The 23,410-nt window shown below is 49.2% G+C and overlaps 1 protein-coding gene across 1 annotated transcript; it reads right to left on the reverse strand.

The window, feature by feature from the left end:
* Window positions 1–230: 230 nt before the first annotated feature.
* Window positions 231–23,017, reverse strand: MOGAT2 (monoacylglycerol O-acyltransferase 2). The gene is made up of 6 exons (XM_077113543.1): window positions 22,810–23,017; window positions 16,775–16,953; window positions 4,897–5,101; window positions 4,412–4,586; window positions 3,589–3,788; window positions 231–1,133 (listed from the first exon to the last, which is right to left on the reverse strand). The coding sequence occupies exons 1-6, from the start codon at window positions 22,898–22,900 to the stop codon at window positions 979–981; spliced, it is 1,005 nt and encodes a 334-aa protein (XP_076969658.1). The 5' UTR covers window positions 22,901–23,017; the 3' UTR covers window positions 231–978.
* Window positions 23,018–23,410: the final 393 nt, after the last annotated feature.

Here is a 23,410-nt window from a genome sequence, read left to right on the forward strand (position 1 = left end):
GAGTCAAGGTATCTTTCCCTGGATGCCTTAATTTGGACATTTTCATGGCCTTAGGACTGTAAATTTGTAACTTAATAAATCCCTTTTGAAAAAAGTCAATCCATTTCTGGTATATTGTATTCCAGCAGCTTCAGAAAACTGAAACAGTGAAGGCTTTGACCATCCACCTTGGTTGGACAATGGGGAGGAAGACATAAGGGCTAGAATCATTTCATTTATTAAATGGATGTTTATTGAGTCCACTTTTTGTGCCAGGGTCAGGGCTGAGATCACAAAGGATGAGTAAGAGGTGCCTCTGTGGAGTCAGAGTTGAGAATCAGAGGTTGTCTTAGCCAGCAAATGAGGCTAAGGTAACTGAGGCTCAGAGGAAGGGAGGAAGCTTGCTCCAGCTCATACAGTCAGTGATGGAGCTCAGTTCTCCTTACTCACCTTCTGGAACCCTCTGGCTGAAACTCCATAGCCTAAAGGACCCAGAAACTTGAAGATGCCTAGGGTGAATGCAGGGGGCTTAATGGCCACCCCCTCCATCTAGCTTAGGGAGGGAGGATGGTTGCCGGATGAGGGGACTTGTTGGAGAGAGGCCTGAGTCTGGTGGCTTCTTTTGTGCTGTCACTCAAGGTTAGAGGAAGAAAAACCCATTTCTTCCCTACCCACTGAGAGACTTCAGAACTCATTCTTTTCTAGCCCTCTCTCCCATTCCACAGATGAGTAGACAGAGGCCAAAAAGAGGGAGAGACTTGTGGAGGTTTCATTGCAGGAGTACAAATCACAGATGCAAGAGTCTGGTCTGCTTTTCCATATTGTTGGGACGTGGCATGGGTGGAATTTGCAGGAGTCTGGGATGGCTCTGGAGAGATGTTTAAAAAACATCTTCCAGGAAGCCTTCTTAGATCACGGCAGCTCCAGCTGGGCTCTCTAATGCTTTCCATGGCTGCCGGTCCTGCCTTGAGCAGCAGCTCTTCCTCTAGCTAGAGGAACTCAGGAGAACTCCAAGTGCTGGTCAGTGGGGACATTGTACTTGACCTTGTGGGTCTCAAAGAGGTTGCTCAGCTCCTTGATGTAGTGCTGGTGCAGCTGGTCCACATCTTCCTTTGAGGGGTACAGTTTCTTCTGCACTTCAATGGGCTTCCCCACTGCAAGACACAAAAGTGGGCAGCAGCTCAGAGTGGGAACCACCTGGGGTCACAGGGGCATACTTGCAGGGAAGTGCTCTTAATCCCATACTTTTCTACCCTGACTTTGGGTGATCAGTTCTAAGATGTCAGGGCATGACTCCAAGAACCTGATATAAAAACAACAGCTGACACTGCAATGTACCGGGTGCTTTATGTGCATTATCTTCTTTAAGCATCATAGCAATCTTGTGGGGATCAAATCTGCTACTATTCCTATTTGACAGGTAAGGCAAATTAAGTAAATTCAGAGAAATTAAGTAGCTTTCTCAAGGCCACTATGCTGGTTTGGAAGGATGTATGGACCCTAGAAAAGCCATGTTTTAATCAAAATCCCATTTTGTAAAGGCAGAATAATCCCTACTCAATACTGTAGTTTTTGTTTGTTTGTTTGTTTTTATATATTTTTTTGATATTTTTTATTTTTATTTTTTTCTCTATATTATCATTTTATTTCTTTTTCTGTTGTCTTGCTGTTTCTTTTTCTAAATCGATGCAAATGTACTAAGAAATGATGATCATACATCTATGTGATGATATTAAGAATTACTGATTGCATATGTAGAATGGAATGATTTCTAAATGTTGTGTTAGTTAATTTTTTTAATTAATAAAAAATAAAAATACTGCATGTTTGAAACTAATTAGATCATCTCCCTGGAGATGTGATTTAATCAAGAGCGGTTGTTAAGCTGGATTAGGTGATGACGTGTCTCTGCCCATTTGGGTGGGTCTTGAGAAGTTTCTGGAGTCCTATAAAAGAGGAAACATTTTGGAGAAAGAAGGAGATTGGGAAAGAGCAGGGAATGCTGCAGCATCATGAAACAGAGAGTCCATGAGCCAGCGCTTTGGAGTTGAAAAAGGAAAATGCCTGCTGGGGAGTTTCATGAAACTGGAAGCCAGGAGAGAAAGCTAGCAGATGATGCCTTGCTAGCCATGTGCCCTTCCAGCAGACAGAGAAACCGTGACTGTGTTTCCCATGTGCCTTCTCACTTGAGAGGGAAACCCTGAACTTCATCGGCTTTCTTGAACCAAAGTATCTTTCCCTGGATGGATGCCTTAGATTGGACATTTCTATAGACTTGTTTTAATTGGGACATTTTCTCAGCCTTAGAACTGTAAACTAGTAACTTCTTAAATTCCCCTTTTCGGAAGCCGTTCCATTCCTGTTGTATTGCATTCCAGCAGCTAGTAAACTAGAACAGCCACACAGCCAGAAAGAGCCAGAGCTAGGTTTAAATCCTGGGATGGATGTGCTCTTAACCTCTGGGTCATATGCTGCTGGGACTTTAAGATACATGATATATCCCAGAGTACTTTGGGCAGAGAATGAAAAAGTATTTACAAAATCCCCTTGGGGACTTGGGAAAAATGTGGAACACTAAGGATATTCTTGCAAGCATTGGAGAGCAAAAAAGATGGCACCATTAGAAGTGCCTGTATTTCTACGAGGACCCAGGCCCAAAGACCAGGCAGCTCTTCCTCACACCTGTCCTTCTTCCACACTGACCTGCAGTGTCCTCCCACTCATGGAAGAATCAGGAAGGTCGTAACCTACTTCCTGTGGTTCCCCCTGGCTGGGAAGGCACCCCTCCCCACCCGCCTTGGGAAAAGCTCTGGAGGTGCGAGGATATTAACATTCATGAAACTATTGCCACACAGCACGGGGCAGGTCGTGGTATAGAGGTTCACCAAGCCTGTGCTGAACTAACAGATAGAAGGGTGCATGGGGACGAATGGGCCTCTCTCTGCAGAGTTTGGCAGAGGAACCTAGCAGGAATCCAAAACTAAAGCAAAGAGGTATACAAACAGCTGAAAAGTACATGCTTTTTAAAGTGCATGCATTAAAGTTCATGCCCATTACTCACAGGAAAGTCCCTCAAGCTCTAATTCAGAACCTAATGATTGCTAATTTACACCCAATTTTAACAGACTTGAATGCCCTTCCTGTAATTCATCTTCTCTAGTAAACTTTATTACTTCCTGTGGGTCAGAACTAAACTTACCTTTTCTGTTGTAATAAAAAGTCAGATCCGGATTCTAATTTCAATTTTGTTTTTCAGAGGCGGTGTTATCTTTTGGAGGTTCTTTAACCCTCTGAGCCTCAGGTTGCTATCAGTGATATAATAACCCCTGCTTCCTAGGCTGTCAGGATAAACTGAGACATTGCATGTACCTTAGCTGGGCCTGCCGGGCACATAGCAGGTGCTCAGTAATCGGTAGTGACCGTTGCTCCTTCTGTTTCTATTTGGTTTCGAGTCCCAGGCTGCCTCCCATTAGGTTATCTGCTTGTGTGTTGTTTCCCAGGCTGGAATGGAAGCTCCATGAGGACAGCTGGGCTCCAAGTCCTTTGCAGCATCCAGCCCAAGCTCCTCTCCCCAGAGCCTATCTCCTCCCAGGCTGGGTCTTGACTCACCCACGGTGATGATGGGCCGGCGGTGGGGCATGAGACCAAAGCTGTACTGAAAGACGCCGCGGCCATGGAAGAGCGGGAGGGAGATACCCATGACCCTCTGCAGCCGGTGCTGGACCGAACGCAGCCGGGAGCCCGGGGAGTTCTGGACCTGCTCAAACAACTCATTCTCCCCAAAGGAGAAGATGGGCACCAGAGCTGCCCTGGAGAAAAACAGAGGAGTGAGGGCATGTGGGAGTCCCCAGAGAAGGCACCTGGCTTCCCCCGGGGCCCCAGCATCTAGAAATTGGAGCAGAGGACAAAACCCTGGGCTGGAAACAGGAGGTCGAGGCTCTCTCATAGACCTGTCATCTCCTCACTTGACGTTGGGCACATTTCTGCCCCTCCCAGGGCCACGAAATTTCAGTGGCATCATGATGGGTAGATCTTTTAGCATTCTCCCAGATTTAAAACATCTGCAAACTTTCTAGAAAAATCTCCCCTACCTCAGCTGGCTCCTCTTCGAAGATGCTTACCCCCAGGAGGGAGAACCTCTCCCATACCTCATTCTCCCTGATTCCATAGGTCTCAGATTTACTGTCAGCTTTGGGGCACATGTTCCTTCCTACCTAGCTCCTTTGCTCACTGAATCTCCTCTTGTGGGAGCGCTGCTGGATACGTGAAAATGAGACAGTCCACCTCCCACCAAAACATAATCTTCATCGTGAAGGGACTGAGAATCTCCCCACCAAAATATAATGTGTTAGTCTCTGGCTGTCTTCCCACCAAAATATAACCCTTTCTAATCTCCAGCAGATCCCAGAGCCCACTTCCTCAAGACCAGTACCCGTGCATCAGGGCGAGCCTGATGAAGCCCTTGCGGTTCCGCAGCAGCAGCGTGTAGGCCCCAGGCCTGGCGTCCAGTGCCTCCTGAGCGCCCCCCACTACGATGGTCAGAAGGTTCCCGCCCTCCTTTCTGTTGAGCACATGAGCAGCACTATTCTTGTCTGAGGCGACCAGTCCTGGGGGGAGAGAAAGGTGGGTCAGCTACGGGGTGAGGGGCTGGGGCTGTGAGTAGGGATATGTGGGTGTGGGCCAGGGAAGGGGTCACCAGCAGTGCTCACAGAGGGACTTCCCCTGACGACTAGGACCGAATCGTCTCCCTCTTCCCAGCCCTCTCACCAAGTTCATTGCCCAGCGCAGGGCAATGGGAAGTGCTTCCTTGGGTCTAGCCTCCTACTCTCACTGCACATGGTCAAGGAAGAAATGCAAAACTGTCAGCAGCCCTCCGTATCTCCAACCTCTGCTCACCTCCGACCTGAGAAGACTCACCTCCGGACATGAGGTAGTCCCTGAAGAAAGGGATCCGGAACCATAAATTCAGCATCATCAAGTGGGGCCGGATGCCGGGGAAGAGCGCAGAGAAGCCTGTACCCTCAGTGCACAGGCTGAGGAAGGCTCCAGAGGCCATGATCCCGTGCGGGTGGAAGCCGGCGAGGTAGTTCCGGGAGGGATCCAGCTCAGCAGTCTTCACCAGCTGCAGGGACAACAAGCCGGTGAGCTCCAGCTGGCCCTGGCTGTCACACCTGACTCTACTACTCACAGCTGTGTGGCCTTGGTCAGGTCACTCCAAATCGCTCCCCACTCGGGCTCCTCATCTGTAAAAGGGGGGATATTGGGACCTGTTCCACATTCCCCCCACAGCTGCCCAGAGACTCAGACAGAAGGTGCCCTGGAATTACCAAGACTATGTTGCAAGCTGTAATTAGAAGGCACCAAAATGCCACACGGGGGTGCCACCATGCCGGGCGCGCCCCATGGTAATGAAATGATATAAGAGAAATTGGCATTTAAGACCTGAGAGCGAACATTGATGAAGATATATCAGGATCAACCCGCAGACCAGGAGAAAGTGCACGCAGACCAGGAGGCTGGCTCTAGTCCTGTTTCCTCCTGTCCGAAATGCAAGCCTATCACACTGGTTCCCACCCAGCCAGACCCTCATTGCCCTGCCTCCACTCCCGTTGCTGGCCCAGGGGAGCTCCAGCACAGGGACTTGCCTGGGCTGGTCAGTCTGCAGCATGGAGCGGGGAGCGGGTCCGTGCAGGCGTTGTAGATTGGTGGAGAGGAGAACTGCTTGTCATTAGCAGCTTCTGGTTGAAGTGTGGTGAGGGGTTGGGGTGGTGGTCAGGGTAACTGAGCTAATAAACCCTGCTCCCTCAGGTGACCAGAGACTGCAATGTGGCTGAGTCTGCAAAGATTATTGCTATCGCCGGTGATTATTCGGGGGACCATCCCATCCCCCATTCAACCAGGAACTGAGAAGACCACCCCTTACAGTGCCCTGCATTCTGGGAGCCACAGCCATCAAAGTTGGAAGGGTCCCCAGAGCTCCTGACCCAATTCCCAGCCATGATGGAACTGTCCAGGCAATCTGTCCTCCTTTCTACCATGGCTCAGCTTTACTAGGAAAAAACTTCACCCTGCTGTCAAGCTGAAACCTTCAGCAGGTAATTCCTTAAGGAGCCTAGAGGGACCTGGGAGGTATCAATGGGTCTTTGGGTGCCCCATTGGGCTTGCCAGCCCAAGATCCTTCTGTTCTTCGCCTGGACTTGGCCTCTGCAGCCCCTCTGGCCCTTTGCAAAAGGGTTTCAGGGACCACTGGCAGAGGAGCCAACACATCCACAGGTGAGGACAAGCTCCCTTCCCTCATGCAATGGGGGATTTATTGGATGTGAAAATATAGACCAGAGCACAGCAATCTCTGATCATTCTCACTGCCTCAGGAATCTACCTGATGTTTCTTTAAAACCATAACTTGCTCAATGCATTGAAACACTTGCGTCTAGTTCTCATTTCCTGTTAGTGGAAGGGTACTTGTGTACAACCTTCATAAGGGCAATTTGGCAATATCTATCAAAAAAAAAAAACAAGAAAACTGCCCTTTTCACCCAGCAACCCCATAGCTGAGGAATTTAGCCTACAGAATTTCTCACACGTGTACAAAATTGTGGAGGGCCAGGAGCAATCAATCAGGCCCAAGCAGGGAAAGTCCCCACACCATTGGGGAGGAATGTCCCCGAGAGTTCAACAATAACCAATGCTAAGAAACTGTGGGAATGGGATAGGTTTTGGCAACAGCTAACGGCATTCTTCTGCTTCTATGAACCGCTTGCTTGCCAGCAACTGCGAAAAAACCACAGCATGATTTTAGCCTTTATAAGCACACCTTGAAAACCTCTGGGGGCTGCTCTCTGAATCCTCTTTCTTGGAGGTTTCTGAGGCAGTCGCCGGCCGGCTACTAAAGACTCCAAATTGGCTTGCAGTTTTGAATTGTGTGCTTTCTCTTTCGGTGCGCCCCACAACATTTGGAGGCCCTAGTGAGCTCGTCCCTAAGGGGACATCTGGTGACCACAGGTCCTGGGGACCGCCCCCGGAACTGAGGTCCGGCCTAGGGGAAGGCCTCGGAGAGACGTTCCTGCGCCCCAGGCAAGGACCAGGAACCGGACCGGTTCTACAGGACCCTCCAAAATTATACAAAATCTGGTGGAGTCATCTGTTTATGGAAACCTCACCGGTCCAGTAAGGCTGGACGCAGCATTACTTCCAGGATCCGGTCCCGGAGCAAAATGTTGCCCGGGATTCCAGTTAGGAATCTATTAGGGATAAGGCATTTGTTTGTCTTAGTTCGTTTTGTCCCTCCTCTTAATCGTTGGTCTCGTCACATTTTGTGTTGCTTTTGTCGTAATTGTCATAGGTCAGTCAAGTTCATCTGTCTGGACTCTGCTTCAATGTTTCTTGAAACATTTCCAGGAATTTCAGCGGAAGGCCGGAGACTACGGAGCCCCTGTCAGCACCTCCGAGTTGCAAAAATTCTGCTCATGGGTGTGGCCAACTTTTGGTTGTGGGTGGCCTCCTGAGGGAACCACAGACCTATCTATAGCTTATAAAGTCCAAAGGGTGATTTTTGGTGATCCAGGCCACCCTGACCAAATCCCCTATATACTAATTTGGATTGAAATTTTAACAGAAAAACCCAGTGGTTACAGTCTTGCCTGGAGTTCCAAAAAGAAAGACCCCCCCGGCCCCGAGCCAAAATGGCCCTCTTAATAAAAACCTCTCAAAAAGAAAAGACTAATGGGATCTCAGTATTAACAGGACCACCGGAGGATCTGCTCTTGATGGACTCTCCCCCATACCCAACAGCCCCTCCACCTCCGGAGGGGAGAAACGGCCAAGAAGCGGCAACCAGCTCCTCTAATAGCCGGGAGGTGCCCTTCAGTCCCCCCCATACCAGAAGTGGCTCTGCTTACCACCCTTTTTCTTGTTCACAATCATCCGATTCTTCCGGAGTTCCAGCTTTACCTTTGAGGCAGGTTGGCCCTGCTCTGGGGGACGACTGCCCACCTTTCATGGTCTATGTCCCCTTTTCCTCTAGTGACCTGTATAATTGGAAAAACCAGAATCCCTCTTTCTCTGAAAAGCCCCAAGGGCTCATCTCCCTCTTGGAGACTGTCTTTTTTACCCACCAGCCCACCTAGGATGACTGCCAACAGCTCCTTCCGGCCCTCTTCACCTCCGAGGAACAAGATCCAGTCAGGAGAGAGGCGAGGAAGTTCATTCTTGGACCTGATGGACAGCCTACTACTGAATCAACCCGATTAGAGGCTGTGTTCCCCTCCACCCGCCCCGAATGGGACCCCAACACTGATAGAGGTAAGGAGGCTCTCGATCGGTATCGCCAGACTCTGCTCCGGGGGATACTAGCAGCGGCCAAGAAGCCGACTAACTCGGGTGAGCGAAACCAAACAAAAGCCGGACCAATCTCTGGCCGCTTTCCTTGAGCACCTCCTTGAGGCATACCGCTTGTACACCCCTATAGATCCAGAGGCACCCCAAAAATAGGTGAGCTGTAAATATAGCATTTGTCACCCAATCGGCCCCAGACATAAGAAAAAAATTACAGAAGATAGAAGGATTTGAGGGTAAAGTGCTGTCTGAACTGATAGAGGTTGCCCAAAAGACTTTTAATAGCAGAGATAACCCCATGACCATGCAGTCCAAAAACAAAGCCAAAATTTTAGTATCCTCAATGGCTGAACAGGAAAAACAAAAAGAAAGATGGGGAACTATTGAAAAAAGAAAGGGAAATCAAGGAAAAAGGTTGGGTCTAGGTGCAAACCAATGTGCCTACTGCAAAGAGAATGGACTAACCAAGACCCGTTCATAACTTTAACAAGGGCACTAGCCCATAACCCCAACAGTTGCACCCGAGGCGTCTGTAACCCAATGATTATTACTATCCCTTCCTGGCATAGCCAAACCCGGGCGGGTGGAAGAACTTGGGGATTGAGATTATATGTCTCAGGTCACAACCCAGGCACTATTTTTACAATTCAAAGATTCTGTCCCCATAAAGCGGACAATCCCATAGGACCTAATCAAGCTCTCAACCCTGGCATAAAACTAGCACAGCTCCCTAGACTCATAAATTCCTCTCCCTCCCCCTAAGAAACCCCTGCTTGACATGTTAAACTCAGTTTTCCAGTTTATGAATCAAACCAATCCACTTATTACTGAAGACTGTTGGCTTTGCTTAAACCCTGAACCCCCCCCTTATTACATCGGAATAGGAGCTAATATCTCCCTCGGCCCCACAGATACCCATATCAGAAACCTCTCAGTCCAGGAAGCACAAGGCCAGCACCTATGCAAGTGGGGACAGGAACCGAAACTCACCCTAGGAGATCTCCCAGGACAGGGAACCTGTATTTATTCTGAGGATTTCAATCTAGCTAAACCCCCCTATAGTGACTCCTGCGGTCTTATCATGTCACTAAAGAGCATTTTAACTTCAACCCCAGGTGGATGGAACCACCTCCTTGTAGCCCCTGATGGTACTTGGTTTGCCTGCACATCCGGCATTACCCCCTGTATAACTCACCCAATAATGACAGTCGAGGAGGAGTTTTGTATTTTGGTTCATATTATCCCCCAAGTATATTATTATTCTGGGGAAGGAGGTAGGGAACATTTAGAACCCACTTACCGGGTCAAGCGAGCCCCAATCTTAGTGCCCCTCCTTGTCGGACTGGGCATTGCAGGATCAACTGCAGTCGGGACTTCAGCCCTTATCACCGGGGACCAAAATTTTAAAACTCTTAGCAAACAAGTTGATCTGGATCTTAGTGAATTAGAAAGCTCCGTCAGTCATTTGGAAAACTCCCTAAATTCACTGGCTGAGGTCGTCCTCCAAAACCGCAGAGGCTTAGACCTCCTGTTTCTGAAATAAGGGCGGTTATGCGTGGCCGCCAGAGAAACCTGCTGCTTCTATGCCAATCATTCGGGAATAATTAGACATAGTCTATCCCTAGTCTGTAGCAGGTTACGAGAGTGGGAAGAATGCCGACAAACTGAAACCAACTGGTGTGAAAACTTATTTTCCCGGTCTCCACAGCTAACCACGTTCTGTCCGCCATAGCAGGGCCCCTAATCCTCATATCATTAGGCTTAATGTATGGACCCTGTGTAATCAACTGTCTAACCTCACACGTGCAAAGAAAAATACAAACTTAAATTATTAGTTCTTGGAACCCAATATCAACAGATTTATAATCAAAATGAAGAAACAATGATTTGATTCTCTCATAAAACCAGTGGGGAATGTCTCTCATAAAACCAGGAGCAATCAATCAGGCCCAAGCAGGGAAAGTCCCCACACCATTGGGGAGGAATGTCCCCGAGAGTTCAACAATAACCAATGCTAAGAAACTGTGGGAATGGGATAGGTTTTGGCAACGGCTAACGGCATTCTTCTGCTTCTATGAACCGCTTGCTTGCCAGCAACTGCGAAAAAACCACAGCATGATTTTAGCCTTTATAAGCACACCTTGAAAACCTCTGGGGGCTGCTCTCTGAATCCTCTTTCTTGGAGGTTTCTGAGGCAGTCGCTGGCTGGCTACTAAAGACTCCAAATTGGCTTGCAGTTTTGATTTGTGTGGTCTCTCTTTCAGTGCACCCCACAACAAAATGACATTTGCACAAGTTATTCTACTGAAGCATGTTTTGTTAATATCAAAACCTTGGCATTCACGCAAATGTCCACCAACAGGATCTGTTTAGACAAATTATGAAACATGCACAAAATAGACTACTGTGCAGCCACAAAGAAGCATGAAACAAGCTCTTTCTGTCCGATAGAGGACGAGGAAGACGATCGATCAGTAGGTAAAAGAACAACGGGCAGGTCAGTGTGTGCAGAATTCCACCAGCTGGGCAGAGAAGGGGGACATAACGTTTGCCTGAATATGGTTACACCAAAGACTGGTTAGTAGCTGCTTCTGGGAAGGGAACTGGGAAGAAGGGACATGAAGCGATAGGGGGACTTTTAACTGTATATCTTTTTGCCTCTTTTGAATTTTGAACAAGAATGTATTACCAATTTTAAATAAATGACGGATTATTTCCTTCATAAAGAAGCACCTTTATAAGAAACTATCTTGGTGAATGTGCTGTCCAGTGTCCACACAAGTGCCAGTGTTTGCACATGCACTTGCTCATGTCCAAGAGTGTGCACCGGTGGGACCATGATTGTCCCCTGAGGCCCAGTCTGCACCTCCCCAGACATGTCTTTGTGGTTATCTTTCTGCACTAACCCCTTCTATCTGTCCCCTGTGCCCAAGTCAATCATCCCATCACTGTGAGTTCTGCAAGATTAGAGACTGGGTGTCTGATGCACCCCTGTGTTCCCAGCACAGGCCTGGAACAGAGGAGAGGCTCTGGCAAGCCGGTGCAATGAAGGAACGGGTGAATGATCCTAGGAATGGATGAGGCCAATGCAGCCTGCTTGGAAGGAAGGACTGCTGGTTCTGGTCCTCTTCTGACATGTCACCTGGGTTGCAGGGGAGGAGGGTTGCGGGAGACCCAGGCTCTGCTGCTGGCTCACTACATGAAAGGACCCTGGCAGGGTTGCAGTTGGGTTCAGGTGGATTAAACAAAGAAGATGGGAGAGGCTTATACACTGTGAAGTACTGTGTTCTCTGTATTGCTCCTTCATGGTTCTCTCAGGGTAGGGGAGAGTGTGACTAAGCAAAGTGGATAGATGTCTGGGGAAAATTCTTGCTGGGTGCATGCACTGGCAGGCTGGCTTGGCACCAGGCAGTGAGGTTGGAGAGGGGGACAGCCAACTTATTAGGCTCAGGGGTTGCTAATATTTTTTATTGATATAATTCACTACCATAAAATTCAATCCTTCAAAGTGTACAATTCAGCTGTTTTAGTATATTTGAAAGGTTGTGCAACTATCACTGCTGTCTAATTCTAGAACATTTTCAACACCTCCAAAAGAAACCCTATACCCATTAGCAATCACTCCCTATTCTTCCCTTCTCTCCAGCCCTCAGCAACCATTTATCTAATTTATGCTTATATAGATTCTGGATGTTTCATATAAATGAAATCATACTATATGTGATTTTTTATGTCTGACTTCTTTTATTGCTTAGCATAATGTTTTCAAGTTTCATCCATGTGTCAGTACTTCATTTCTTTTCATGGCCAAACAATATTTCATTGTCTGTATATACCACATTCTACCTGTTCATCATTTGATGGACATTTAGGTTATTTCCACTCTTTGGCTATTTGCTCATGTTGCTATGAATACTTGTGTATAGCAAGTCTATGTGTGGACATGTTTTCAATTCTCCCAAAGGTTGCAATTTTTAGGATGGGGTCCTTCCCTGCCCTTCATATCATAGCCCGATGGATGCAAAGACTCGGCTTCTCCCTGGCCCAGGCAGTAGCTCCCCGTGTGGCCCTGGGTCAAAGTTCAACCTCCCGTGGCCTCCCAGGGGGATGGTTGTCAGCTCTTCCCTCCTGCCCTTCTCCCAGTCGTGCAGTCATTTCACAGCCACTCATTCCATCAACTCTAAGATGTGCCTTTTTTCACATTTTAACATTTTGAAATCAAGATGCATCCGACAATTCTAACTGGAAGCATTTTTTTCTTAGAGGTACATCAAATACTGGTATGTCCTACCATTAAAGCTATCTTAGAGTTGAAGAAATACAGTATGTGCCAGGCACGGAGAGCCTGACAGAGTGATATTCCCCGCACCTACTATGTGCAGGTACCTACTATGTGTAGGCACCTATGTGCGGCTTCGTCCTTCATCAAGCCTGTGAGGGAAGTACTGATATCATTGCCCCCTTTTATAGCAAGGAATCTGAAACACAGAATAATTAGTTTGCTCACACAGCTGGTAAAGTGGCAGAGCCAGGATTTGAACCCAGGCAGCCCGGCCCCTCGGGCATAAGCAGCTGGCTCAACACTTGTAGGAGTCCCTAAGTGAAAGGTGGGGATGGGGGAGTTAATGGGGGCTTCAAGCAAGGGTACCAGTGCGAATGACATGGCTCACACCCAGAGGAGTAAGAAGGCAGGTGAGGGTGGGTGGGCAGGGGTCTGCAGTGCAGAGACCTGTAGGATGCAGCAGAGATGATATTTTATTCTAAATGTGATGCATCACTGTTGTGCTTTAACATTTTACAAGGTTTATTCTGGCTGCCTGTGGAGGATGGACTGGAGGGGACTTTGTGAGATGAGGAGCCCAGTTAAAGAGTTGACTGTGGACAGGACTTAGGGTAGTGGAGGAAAAGGATCAGACCCAGAGGAGTTGAGAAGACAGACCCCAGGCTCTAGAGCAGTGGTTCTCATCTAGGGGTGGTTTGGGCCCCCAATTCCAGGGGACATTTGGTAATGTCTGCAGACATTTTGGGTTGTCACAACTCAGGGAGTGCTACTGGCATCTAGCGGGTAGAAGCCGGAGATGAGGACAGGCCTCCACGACAAAGAATTATCCGGCCCCAAATGTCAATAGTGCAGAGGTTGAGAAACCCTGCCCGAGCGCTGCCTGGCCGGGGAGGGGCAGGAAGGGCAGCGGAAGTGAAAAGGACCAGGAGGCCCCCAAGCCCTGCAGGGAAGCCCTAGGGCCAAGCGGTCAGGTGCCTCTGTGCCAGCTCCCACTGCAAATGACTGAGTTAGGATGGTCACAGGAGACAGCGCCAGTTCCATGTGGAGACAGACCTCCTCCTAGGCAGAAAGCAGCCATCTCAGTGAGCAAGCCCCCATCTCTAGGGCTGTGTAAGCTGGACTTCCTGATCTGGGTGAGCAGCTGGCCATCTGAGTCTCTCTGACTCAGGTTGAGACCCCCATGTGCTGAGAGGAGGCTGGGCTGGGAGGTCTGAACACTAAGTCCTGGTGAAATCTGTCAGGCTCTGGAGTGCTGAGGGCCCGTCCCAAGTGAGGGTATCGGGGCAAGGAGGGGGCTCAGGGAAATGTTCTACACTGCCTCCAGCCTGACTCTGACCGCAACTATGCATTCAGCATTTCCTGACAAGTAGGTCACACCCTGGCCACAGGACTGCGTCACTCCCAAGGCCTCACGCTGTGTAGAAAGTGTGTGCTCCGAGATGATGAAATCTTGCCCAGCTCCTCAGCACGTCTTCAGCATGAGGTGGTGAAAACTCGGACGCTAAACATTGTCCGATTTACACCACTAGCTCTTTGGCAGGCCCATAGGGTGACTTTAGAAAGTTCCAAGGTCCAGAAACAGTTTCCTGATCTTGCTTTAAATACCGCCATTAGGACTAGTGCATGAAATCATAGCAAGAGTGGCAGGACCTCAGAAATCATTAGAGGACTGCTCTCATGCGATGGAGAATGCAGAGGCTCATGAATGCTGGGGAAGGTCAGAGCAGAGCTGGGACTCGCTACCCCCTATTCACCCCAGGATCCCTGCAGGGCCTGCAGCTCCCAGCCCAGAGCCAGCAAAGTCCATGTGAATGGCATCTTCCCTCTGCTGGCCACTCAGTGCTACTGCCCCTTGGCAGGTGTGATAAGGGGTTGAAGTATGCAATAATCCTGAAAATCTGTGCACGTGGAATTTCTGCAAATTGAGTCCAGTGTCCCACCGTAATAGGATAGGCACAGAGCAGCAATAGATCCGCCAGATCTGTAACTGCCATTGACTCTGGGTTCAAAGAGGGCCCCCATGCTGTCCTTTGGAGGCCCTTGGGTTGAGAGAGAGACAGTTTTCCTGAGAACTTCCAACTGAGGAGTCCCAGTTCTGTGGAATGGCCTTCAATGGCCTTGGTTATCTTGTTTCTGGAAACCTCTCTAGGTTCATCCCTGGTAGCACTTTCTGCTTTAGTTACGGTAAACATCAGGTTATTGTTCAAAAATCAAACTGAATCAAGTTTCCAGGCCTTTGCTTGAGCTGGTTCCTTTGCATGCCCCCTTTCCTTAGCTCCTTTCCCCGGTGAACCCAGGATTCAGCCCACCATGGAAGGTGAGACCACAGCCAGAATCTACAAAGTTCTACTAGAGCCCAGAATCTGCTTAAGGTTTTCCTTGACTCATGTCTTAGGGCTTTTAGATCTCCCCAGGCTAAGACCACTCCCTCCTAAGAAAACTCTGCTCTTCCTGGTACAAGAAGGAATCTCAGGCTGGAAAGGGAGTTTGGAATCTCAAAGCTCAGCAGTCCTGGGGTGGGACAGGGGACTGTGCCCGTGACACACCCATGGCTCCTCTCAGGACCTGGCAGCCCTGTTGGTCTCTGCTGGTGAGACCTTGGGAAGGGGCCTTGCAGAAGAAGCAGATATGGTGGGCAGGAAAGAGTGCCCCCACCTGGACCCCTAGCCCAGCTTAGCTCTCATGACCATGGAATCTTCTGTCAAACAATCTCCTGCCCTCTGCCCAGGCCCTGCCCTTGCCCTTTGCCCTGGAGGCCCTGCGTACTGAGGTTTGCTGGGGGCCCACGTATTCCAGTTTAGCTCAGCCTTTGCTAGTCCTTGTTGGCCCCAGGCCTATTAGAAGGGAGCAAGGCAGGAGCCCTGACTTTGCTGCTGAATCTTCATGGCTCAAGCAAGTTTTAACCTTTATAAGCCTATCCTTTCATTCCTTCCCCCAACGCAGTCCCAGCTTTACCAGCTGGGGACTAATTCCTGGAGGGACAGGAGAGGCTGCTCAGGTATGAAAGTCAGTACAGCAGGACTCAAGCTGTCAGAGTCCTCCCCAGGCTCATAATCACACCCAAGCCTCCTCGGGGTCGCCACTGACTCAGTAAAATCATAGTAACTACAAGTTTACTGAGAACCTATCATCTGCTTTACTTGCACTGTCTCATTGAGTGAGATATTGGATATGTGGCATCTTCCCCATTTTACATTAGAAGAAACAGGATCAGAGAGACTGTGTAACTCAACCAAGGTCACAAAGCTGGTCTGTGGCAGACCTGGGGTTAGCATCCAGTCTGTCTAACTTCAGAGACCATACCTGATACCTTTCTTTCCCCCTGGTTTCCAGAGGAGGGGCTACTGCCCCTGCCAGGCACCTTTCTGTCACCTCACTGCCGTCCCCATTCTATCCCATCTTAATTATAAACCATCCCTGCCTGGCTGCTTAGATCCAAGGGTTTAGTCTGTCTGAGATTCGGTAAAGGAGCTGAAGGATCTGATCCCTCAAATTCAGAGATCTACCCCACTCAGGACTGACATCAGGTTCATGGCCAAGTGCCTGTCAGTGGCCATGAGTGCCTTGAGCCAGAAAGACGGAGATCCAAAGGCACTCAGAGTAGTAGGGGCAGCCTGCTTACTGGATACATGGGGAAACTGAGGCTCAAATTGGGACAAGGACTTGCAAGAACACATAACCTAGCAGAATTAGGGGCAGGAAAGAACCTGGGAACCAGTTCAGGGCTCTTTTCCCTGCATCTTTACCCAGTCAATGCACAGACTTTAAGACCACTAAAAGAACTTGCTGTGTGAACTATGTCCCTCTCTGGGTTTCAGTCTTCTCATCTGTTGGGTATGTGTAGAGCTAAACCTGAGAGTTTAATACCTTTACCCTCCAAACCTGGGCCTCTGGGGGGTTACATGTGTAAGACGCATACATGTGCCATACTATATGCCTCACAGAGCTCTTTCAAATCCTGTACATTCTCAGTTCTCACATTGGCGCCATGTGCCCTTTGCATAGATGGGAAAACCAAGGCCAGAGAGAAGTTGAGACTCTTCCCCAGGTGGAAGCCTGGGGTAGTGGAAGCCCAGGCTCCTGCCTCCCAGTCCAGTGTTCTCATGGAGATATGGGGGCACATTGGCCCTGTCCACACCCTAGCCAGACCCTCTCCCCCCACCCAGCCTTAATACTCACCGAGATAGGGAAATAGTCCCTCATGTACTTCCATATGACCCCACGCCTTAAGACTTCGACACGCCTGCCTCCCTGCGATGGCTTTTCCCAGTCCAGGTACCACCAGGTCGCATACAAGACAGCGAAGAACCAGAATTTTGTGAACAGGAGGCCTATGAAGACTGCAATGCAGAGCAGGGCTGTGGAGGGAAGCAGGTGCTTTCAGTGGTCAGAGGTCTGAGAGGAAGGCAAGAAAGATCACCCTGACTGAGCTTCCCCCATGTGCCCAGACTAGCAGCCCTGACTCCCTGCCTTCTGCAGCCAGCTCAGTGTTTCTGGGAGGCTGGACACAAACCCAGGTGAGCCGAACTCCAAGGCTTCTTTTATCCCCACTGCACCAGGCTGCTTCACTCACTCTGGTCTTCCCCCTTCCCCTACCCCTCTTCCCTGTAAAATATTCTGCAATACTCGAAATACTAATAATACATTAGTAGGCCATAAATGCCAGTAATATAGCAGGTGCTCAATAAATGGATGGTGGATACCTGGTTGGAGTAACTGTTCTACTTTCCATCTTTTGGGACCTCAGAGGTAAAGGAGACTTTCTTTCTCCCTAGCCTTCTTTCTGCCCATCCTTTGCTCCGTCTTTCCAAAAAGAAATTTGGGCTCAGTCCTGATTTTAATTAAAGCCCCTCCATAGCTTTCCTGTAACTTCAGGGAAGAATCTAAGCAACTTAGCCTGGTGTTCAAGCTCCCCATGAGTTGACCCTCTCTTCGCCCCTGCTCCAGCCCCAGCTGTCCCCCACACACATACAATCCCCCAGCCACACTAAACTGCTCAGTGTTCCTAAAACTCACTGAGCTTCCTCCTATCTCTTAGCTTTTGCTCATACTGTTTCCTCTGTCTGCAGCACCCTTTCCTCGTGAAAGCAAGAAAGGAAGGAAGGAGAAAGAAAGGGGCCAACCTCCTGGATGCCTGACAGGTCAGGGGTACAGGTGCTAGGACCAGGCCCAGTGGGGAATTCCCCTCTGAACCAACAATTCTTCTTCCCTTCTTGCAGGCTAATCCTGGCTTCATCCCAGTGGCAGGAAATCTGCCGGGCAGCCTCTAATCTGATGCTAATGGAGCATCTTCTCTGGAGAACATTGCTCTCTTCCCACCATTTGCCTCCACTCAACACCGTTTTGTTCTCCAAGAAGGCCAGATTCCAGTTGTGTAGTCCATGTGAAATCATGACAGTCCAGGCCTACCAGTCCTGGTTGGCTTCCTAGAGGAGGGGACGTTTGAGTCAGTAAAGGGTAATAAGCCAGAGGCTGCAGATTGGGGTCCACAGATGATCACCTTATATGGAGCATCTGCGATGTGCCAGGTGCTGGTGATGCAGCAGCGAACAGACAGAAATCCCTGCTCTCGTAGAGGCAATTTTTCAATGCTGTGGTTGGTGCGCTTTGTTTATAAACATTACTGAAATAGTTTCTGATCATTTAAAATGGAGACATTTCACATACACACCCAGACACCTAATGCCTTTTTGAAAACTGGAAGAAATGGCAGCCCCGAGTTGGTATTCTCACAGGCAGCTCCTTCACCTGGGCTCCCTCCCTCACTCTGACTGGCTGGCCAGTCACTGCCCTAGTCTCTGCCCCAGACTTAAGATTCTTTTTTGTTTGTTTTAAATATTATATAATAAAACTTTTAAAAGATGGGAGTTATTCAACAGTGGCAATGAAATTTGTATGAAGAAGAACCTGGAAGATAGAAGGGTTCCCACAAATCCAGAGGAAGGAGAAAAGAGGCCAGGGGATGAGAATAAGAGGAAACTGCTTTTTATTTTTTTTTTACTTTCAGATTGAATTATTATTAATTTTAATGTTAAAAGATTGAAATGTAAAAAATGCTAGTAATAAAGAACCCCACTTAGAGCTTCTGTCCCGTCAGGCAAAATCAAAAGTCTGTGCTAAAGGTGGCTCCCACTTTAAGAAAACAAGCTTTAGAAAGTAAAAAACTGTTAATAGTGGTGTGCCGGTTTGAAGGTATTATGTACCCCAGAAAAGCAATGTTCTGATCTTGTGGGAGCTACTGTTTCTTTTAATCCTGATTCAATACTGTAGGTTGGACTCTTTTGATTAAAATATCTCCATTGAAATGTGGCATGCCAGATTGTGGGTGTGACCTTTTGATTAAATGGGGATGTGACTCCACCCATTCCAGGTAGGTCTTGATTAGTTTACTGAAGTCCTTTACAATGCACTTTTTGTTTGTTTGTTTGTTTGTTTTTTGCATGGGCAGGCACCGGGAACCAAACCCAGATCTCCGGCATGGCAGGTGAGAACTCTGCCTGCTGAGCTACCATGGCCCATGCTGGAATCCTGTAAAAGAGGAAACATCTTGGAGAGAGCCAGAAATGACAGAGCCAACAGAAATTTCAGAGCAGAGCTGACACAAATGCCGAAACTTGGGGAACAGAGACACAGATGTGTGGAGATGCTTGGAACCCAGCAGACATTGCCATGAGATGTTAAGCAAGCCAGAACCTGGAGAGAGCCAAGGGAAGCCAAGAGATGAAAGTCAACCCTGGAGAAGCAGAGAGAGGAACCCCCACAGAAAGAGAGGCTGAAAGCAGCAGAGCCTAGGAACATGGGACCAGCAATGGACCAGCAAGGGACCGGCGTGCCTTCCCAGCTGACAGAGGTGTTCCAGACACATTGCCCTTCTTGAATTAAGGTATCTCTCCCTGGATGCCTTAGTTTGGACATTTTCATAGGCTTAGAATTGTAAGCTTGAACCTTACTAAATTCCCTTTATAAAAGCCATTCCATTGTTTGTATATTGCAATCCAGGAACTTACAAATTAATACAAATGGTTACCTGGAAGGTGGCAGTCATTTACTTTTAGGGTACACACTGTGTTTGAATGTGTTACAATAACAAACAGAGCTTTGCAAAAACAAAGAAACAAACAAAAGGGCATTTGCAGTTGACCAGAGAGCTCTCTCCAACCCCATTCCCATTCCCTACTCTGGGTTCACCCCACTAACACCGTTTAAAAGATAAAAGTCAGAGTGTGGGTCTTTTCGGTAATTTAGGAAGGGAGACACCTCCTTCCCAAAGAGGGAAAAATTTTAAACCCCACTTAGAAGCCCAGAATGAGTATGTAAATTGGCTGGTCACATAGCAGACCAAAAAGATAGAACTTGGGATTCATTCCTACTTGAATATGGATATTGGGCCACTTCATGCTCCCAATATCCATTCATTCATTAAACAAGCATTTTTTGACTCCAACTCTTCTAAGAGATGCAGCTGAGAATAAGGCAAACCAATGGATAAATCCATTTAATAAAGAATGGATAAGGAATGGATCAATTCCTTCCTGTGAAAGAGTGTGAATTATGGGGGAGAGGAAAGGAAGCAGAGAGCAACAATTAATCAATTTGGAAAGTATCTGCTTGCGGAACCTGGGCCCTCGGTGACAGTGACTGGTCCTAGCTGACTTCTCCAGCCCCTTCTTTGGCACTCCCCAAAATGCATTCAGTAACTCCAGTGTGGACCAACTATTCATAGATGTGCACAGGCCTCTGCTCCTCCTGGGCTCGGCGTGAGCCATTCCCCTGCCTGGGAGGCCTTCATTCTCCTACTGCCTTTACATCCTTACGTATTCCTTAAACCCCCCTTAAATAACACTTCTATGACCCTTGCATGCTCTCCTTCCCTCCCCAGCCCCAACGCTGCCTGTCCGCTCACCCATCTGTTATAACCCTGCTCACACAGGATGGTAACTGCCTGGTGACATCTCTCTGTCTAGGCCCCACTATGTCCTCAAAATCAACTACATTCAAATCAGAATGTGACCTCTTTCCCCCTACTTTCCCCCAGCCTTCTCCTCCCGAGCACCTGAGTTTGGTGAGGACAGCCAGCCACGTGGTGGACCTGACCTTGGCATCAGCCTGGCCCCTCCCTCCCTGTCCATCCACACCTGCAGTCACCTGCCCTGTGGAAGTTATCTCCTAAATATCTCTTGGACCAGGACCCTTCTTTCCACCCCACTGTCGGCTTCTCTAGAACGAGGTGGGCAAACTTTTTCTTAAAAGGCCATATAGTAAATATTTTTGAGTTTTGGCAGCCCAAGAAGAAAATTTGAGGATATTATTTAGATACTTAACCAAGCATTTAAAATGCAACTCTTTAAAAATATGAAAGTCAGTGGGGGATGTGGTCTACGGTCCCCTTAAGTAGACTGTGACCCCATTAGTCTATCCTCCCACACCCCAAACACAGCGGGTAACTCATCTGCAGCCACAGGGACCTTGAACACACAGACCAGATCAGACCTGTCACTCCCCTACCCAAAGGCCTCCAGGGGCTCCCCTTTGCCCTCGGGTTAAGGGATTGGGTGCAACTCCGCCCCCAACCCTCCCACTTGGCAGGAGTGAACCCAGAATCCTTTTCTCGGCTGTTCTTCCTCTGGTCAAGCCCCAAGGCTGCTTTGATCCTACTGTGCCATGTCTGGGATTCCCTCTTGGCGGGGCAATGGGGAGTGAGCATGCAGGACCAGTCGGACAGCAGTTCTCAACCATCGCACAAACCAAGCTGAGCACGAGGCTCCTCATCCCCTGCAGGGCCCCTGGGCTTTGGGCCCCTGCGCCCTTTGTCCTGAGATGGCCCCAGGAGGACCCAGCAAACTTGCTACGCTCTCTCCTTCCACTGTCACCCCTACCCTCTCCTAACACCCTCTGCTCCTCTCTCCTTCCTCTGCCTCCTTCGCTTTTCTTTCTTTGGCAGGAGGAGGAGCCCAGGACTTTGGATCAGCAAGCTGGGGCACTTGATTTCTCTGCCCATTTGTGCAAATGGGGATAACTGACCCAGGGATATGAAATCTGTTTAACAACCCTGAGGTCAGAGAGACAGACCGATCAGAAGGGATTCTGGCCCCAGCCAGTCAATGTCCTTGAGCTCCTGCTTTGCCAAGGGTTAATCCTTTAGCTGCAAAATTGTGGGGAGGTTCCCAGGGTGCACGGAGGGGTGGGGGTGGGGGGCAGGGAAATATTTCATAACCAACTTGTGCAGACTATGCCAATATTCTAACAACAGACTGAACACCAGCCCCGGGGATGCAGGTGCAGTCTACTCAGGCAGGTGCCCACAGATGAAATGAAAAATCCCACATTTCCCAGTTGCTCTCTCTCCCCAACCCATAGTCCTAGCCCCACCTTGAAAATGTTGCTTTCAACAGCACAGGACTTCGGGTGAATGTGGCCTCCATAGCCACAATCAATGTGATTTTTGAGGGAGTGGGCGCAAAGGAGCATATGCCCCTACCCTCCTGTATCATCGCAGCCCAGAGCGCAGGTGGACAAAAGTAAGCACATTTCTTAATCTCATCTGCATAATAGCCCTGTGAGGCCAGGATTGCGCTCTCTGTTCTGCTGATGACAAAGGAGAGGCCTGGAGAGGTCAAGCGGGGGGTGGGGGTGGGGGCTGGTAAATTGCCCAGGTGGAGTCTGACCCCAGGCTTGCCTGGGGCCCACTCACTCCCCAGTCCACCCCTCTTAGCCCACCCATTTTCTCTCCGTCCTGTTCATTCCCTGTTTCCCCCTCTTTCCCCATCCTCCCTGCCCAGTCCTAGTTTCTGCTTCTGTGAAAACCAGGAAGGAAATCTGTCCTCTCTTAGCCCCCTGAGGAACCTGGAACTTTCCTACAATCACTTCTATCCTTTCCCACACCACCCTGCGGCCCGAGGAAGGGTCTCTGTCCAAGTATCAAGCAGAAATCTGAAGCCCAGGAAAGTTAAGTAACCTGCCCAAAGCCAGGGCAATGGTCTCAGTACTCCCCACCCACCCAACTCCCCAGAGACCCCCAGGCAGGCCCAAGAGGTCTCTCTGGGCAGGAACTCTGAGCACTGCAAAGACCCCTCCAGAACAAACATCTTTCCACCATCTGCGTGCTGTGTATCTGGAGTGCTCTGCCCCCCCAGGGGCCCGTGGTCTCCCACCAGCTCCCCCCCACACCCCACCCCCAGCCCCTCCGTCCCCACCTCCTGCCCAGCCTGCCTTACGCAAGATCAGGAAGGAGAAGACAAACTGCAGGACGGCGAAAGTCTGCAGCCTGCGCTTCCACGGCACGGCCAAAGGTGCAAACTCCACCATCCTGGCCCCTCTGCTTGGCTCTGGGGGCTTCTCTGAGCACTGGTTGCAGCCTAAGGTTAACAAGCCTGGGGGTGCCACACCCAGCCTGGCCTGGCCCTGCCCAGCCCCAAGGCTTCCCTGCCTCTGCCCCGGGAGGGAACTGTTTAGAAGAAACCTTTGAATCCCGCCTACTCTGGGGCCTAGCTCAGGGAGGGAGGAAAGAGGTTGAACAGCCTTTATCAGCAGCAGTTCCCTCCTCCTGCAACGCCTTATCTACCCGGCCACCTTTCTCTGATTACTCAAATCGTGCCTTTCTTTCCACTTGTCAGATCTTGATTCTGGACTTCGTTCCCTTCTGACCTGCTCAGTGACCTGGTCCCTCCATGTCCAATGCTCCCCCATCACTGGAGCCTTCTCAGTAGTCCCCAAATATGCTGTAAGAGCTCCCATCTATTGATCCCCCACATCCTCCAACTTCTGCACCATTTCTCTGCTTCCTTGCACAGCAAAACTCTTGGGAAGAGCTGTCTG

This window comes from Tamandua tetradactyla, chromosome 8 (genome assembly GCF_023851605.1).
Source record: "Tamandua tetradactyla isolate mTamTet1 chromosome 8, mTamTet1.pri, whole genome shotgun sequence".
In the NCBI taxonomy this organism is placed as follows: Eukaryota; Metazoa; Chordata; class Mammalia; order Pilosa; family Myrmecophagidae; genus Tamandua; species Tamandua tetradactyla.

Bases quoted from the DNA above. Each gene is read 5' to 3' on its own strand.
- MOGAT2 (XM_077113543.1), bottom strand. From the start codon at position 22,900: ATGGTGGAGTTTGCACCTTTGGCCGTGCCGTGGAAGCGCAGGCTGCAG. The intron at 3,789-4,411 runs GTACTGGTCTTG...GTTTTTCTCCAG, and splicing joins AGGCTCGCCCTGATGCACGG to GGCAGCTCTGGTGCCCATCT. The intron at 1,134-3,588 runs GTGAGTCAAGAC...TGTGTCTTGCAG, and splicing joins CCGGCCCATCATCACCGTGG to TGGGGAAGCCCATTGAAGTG.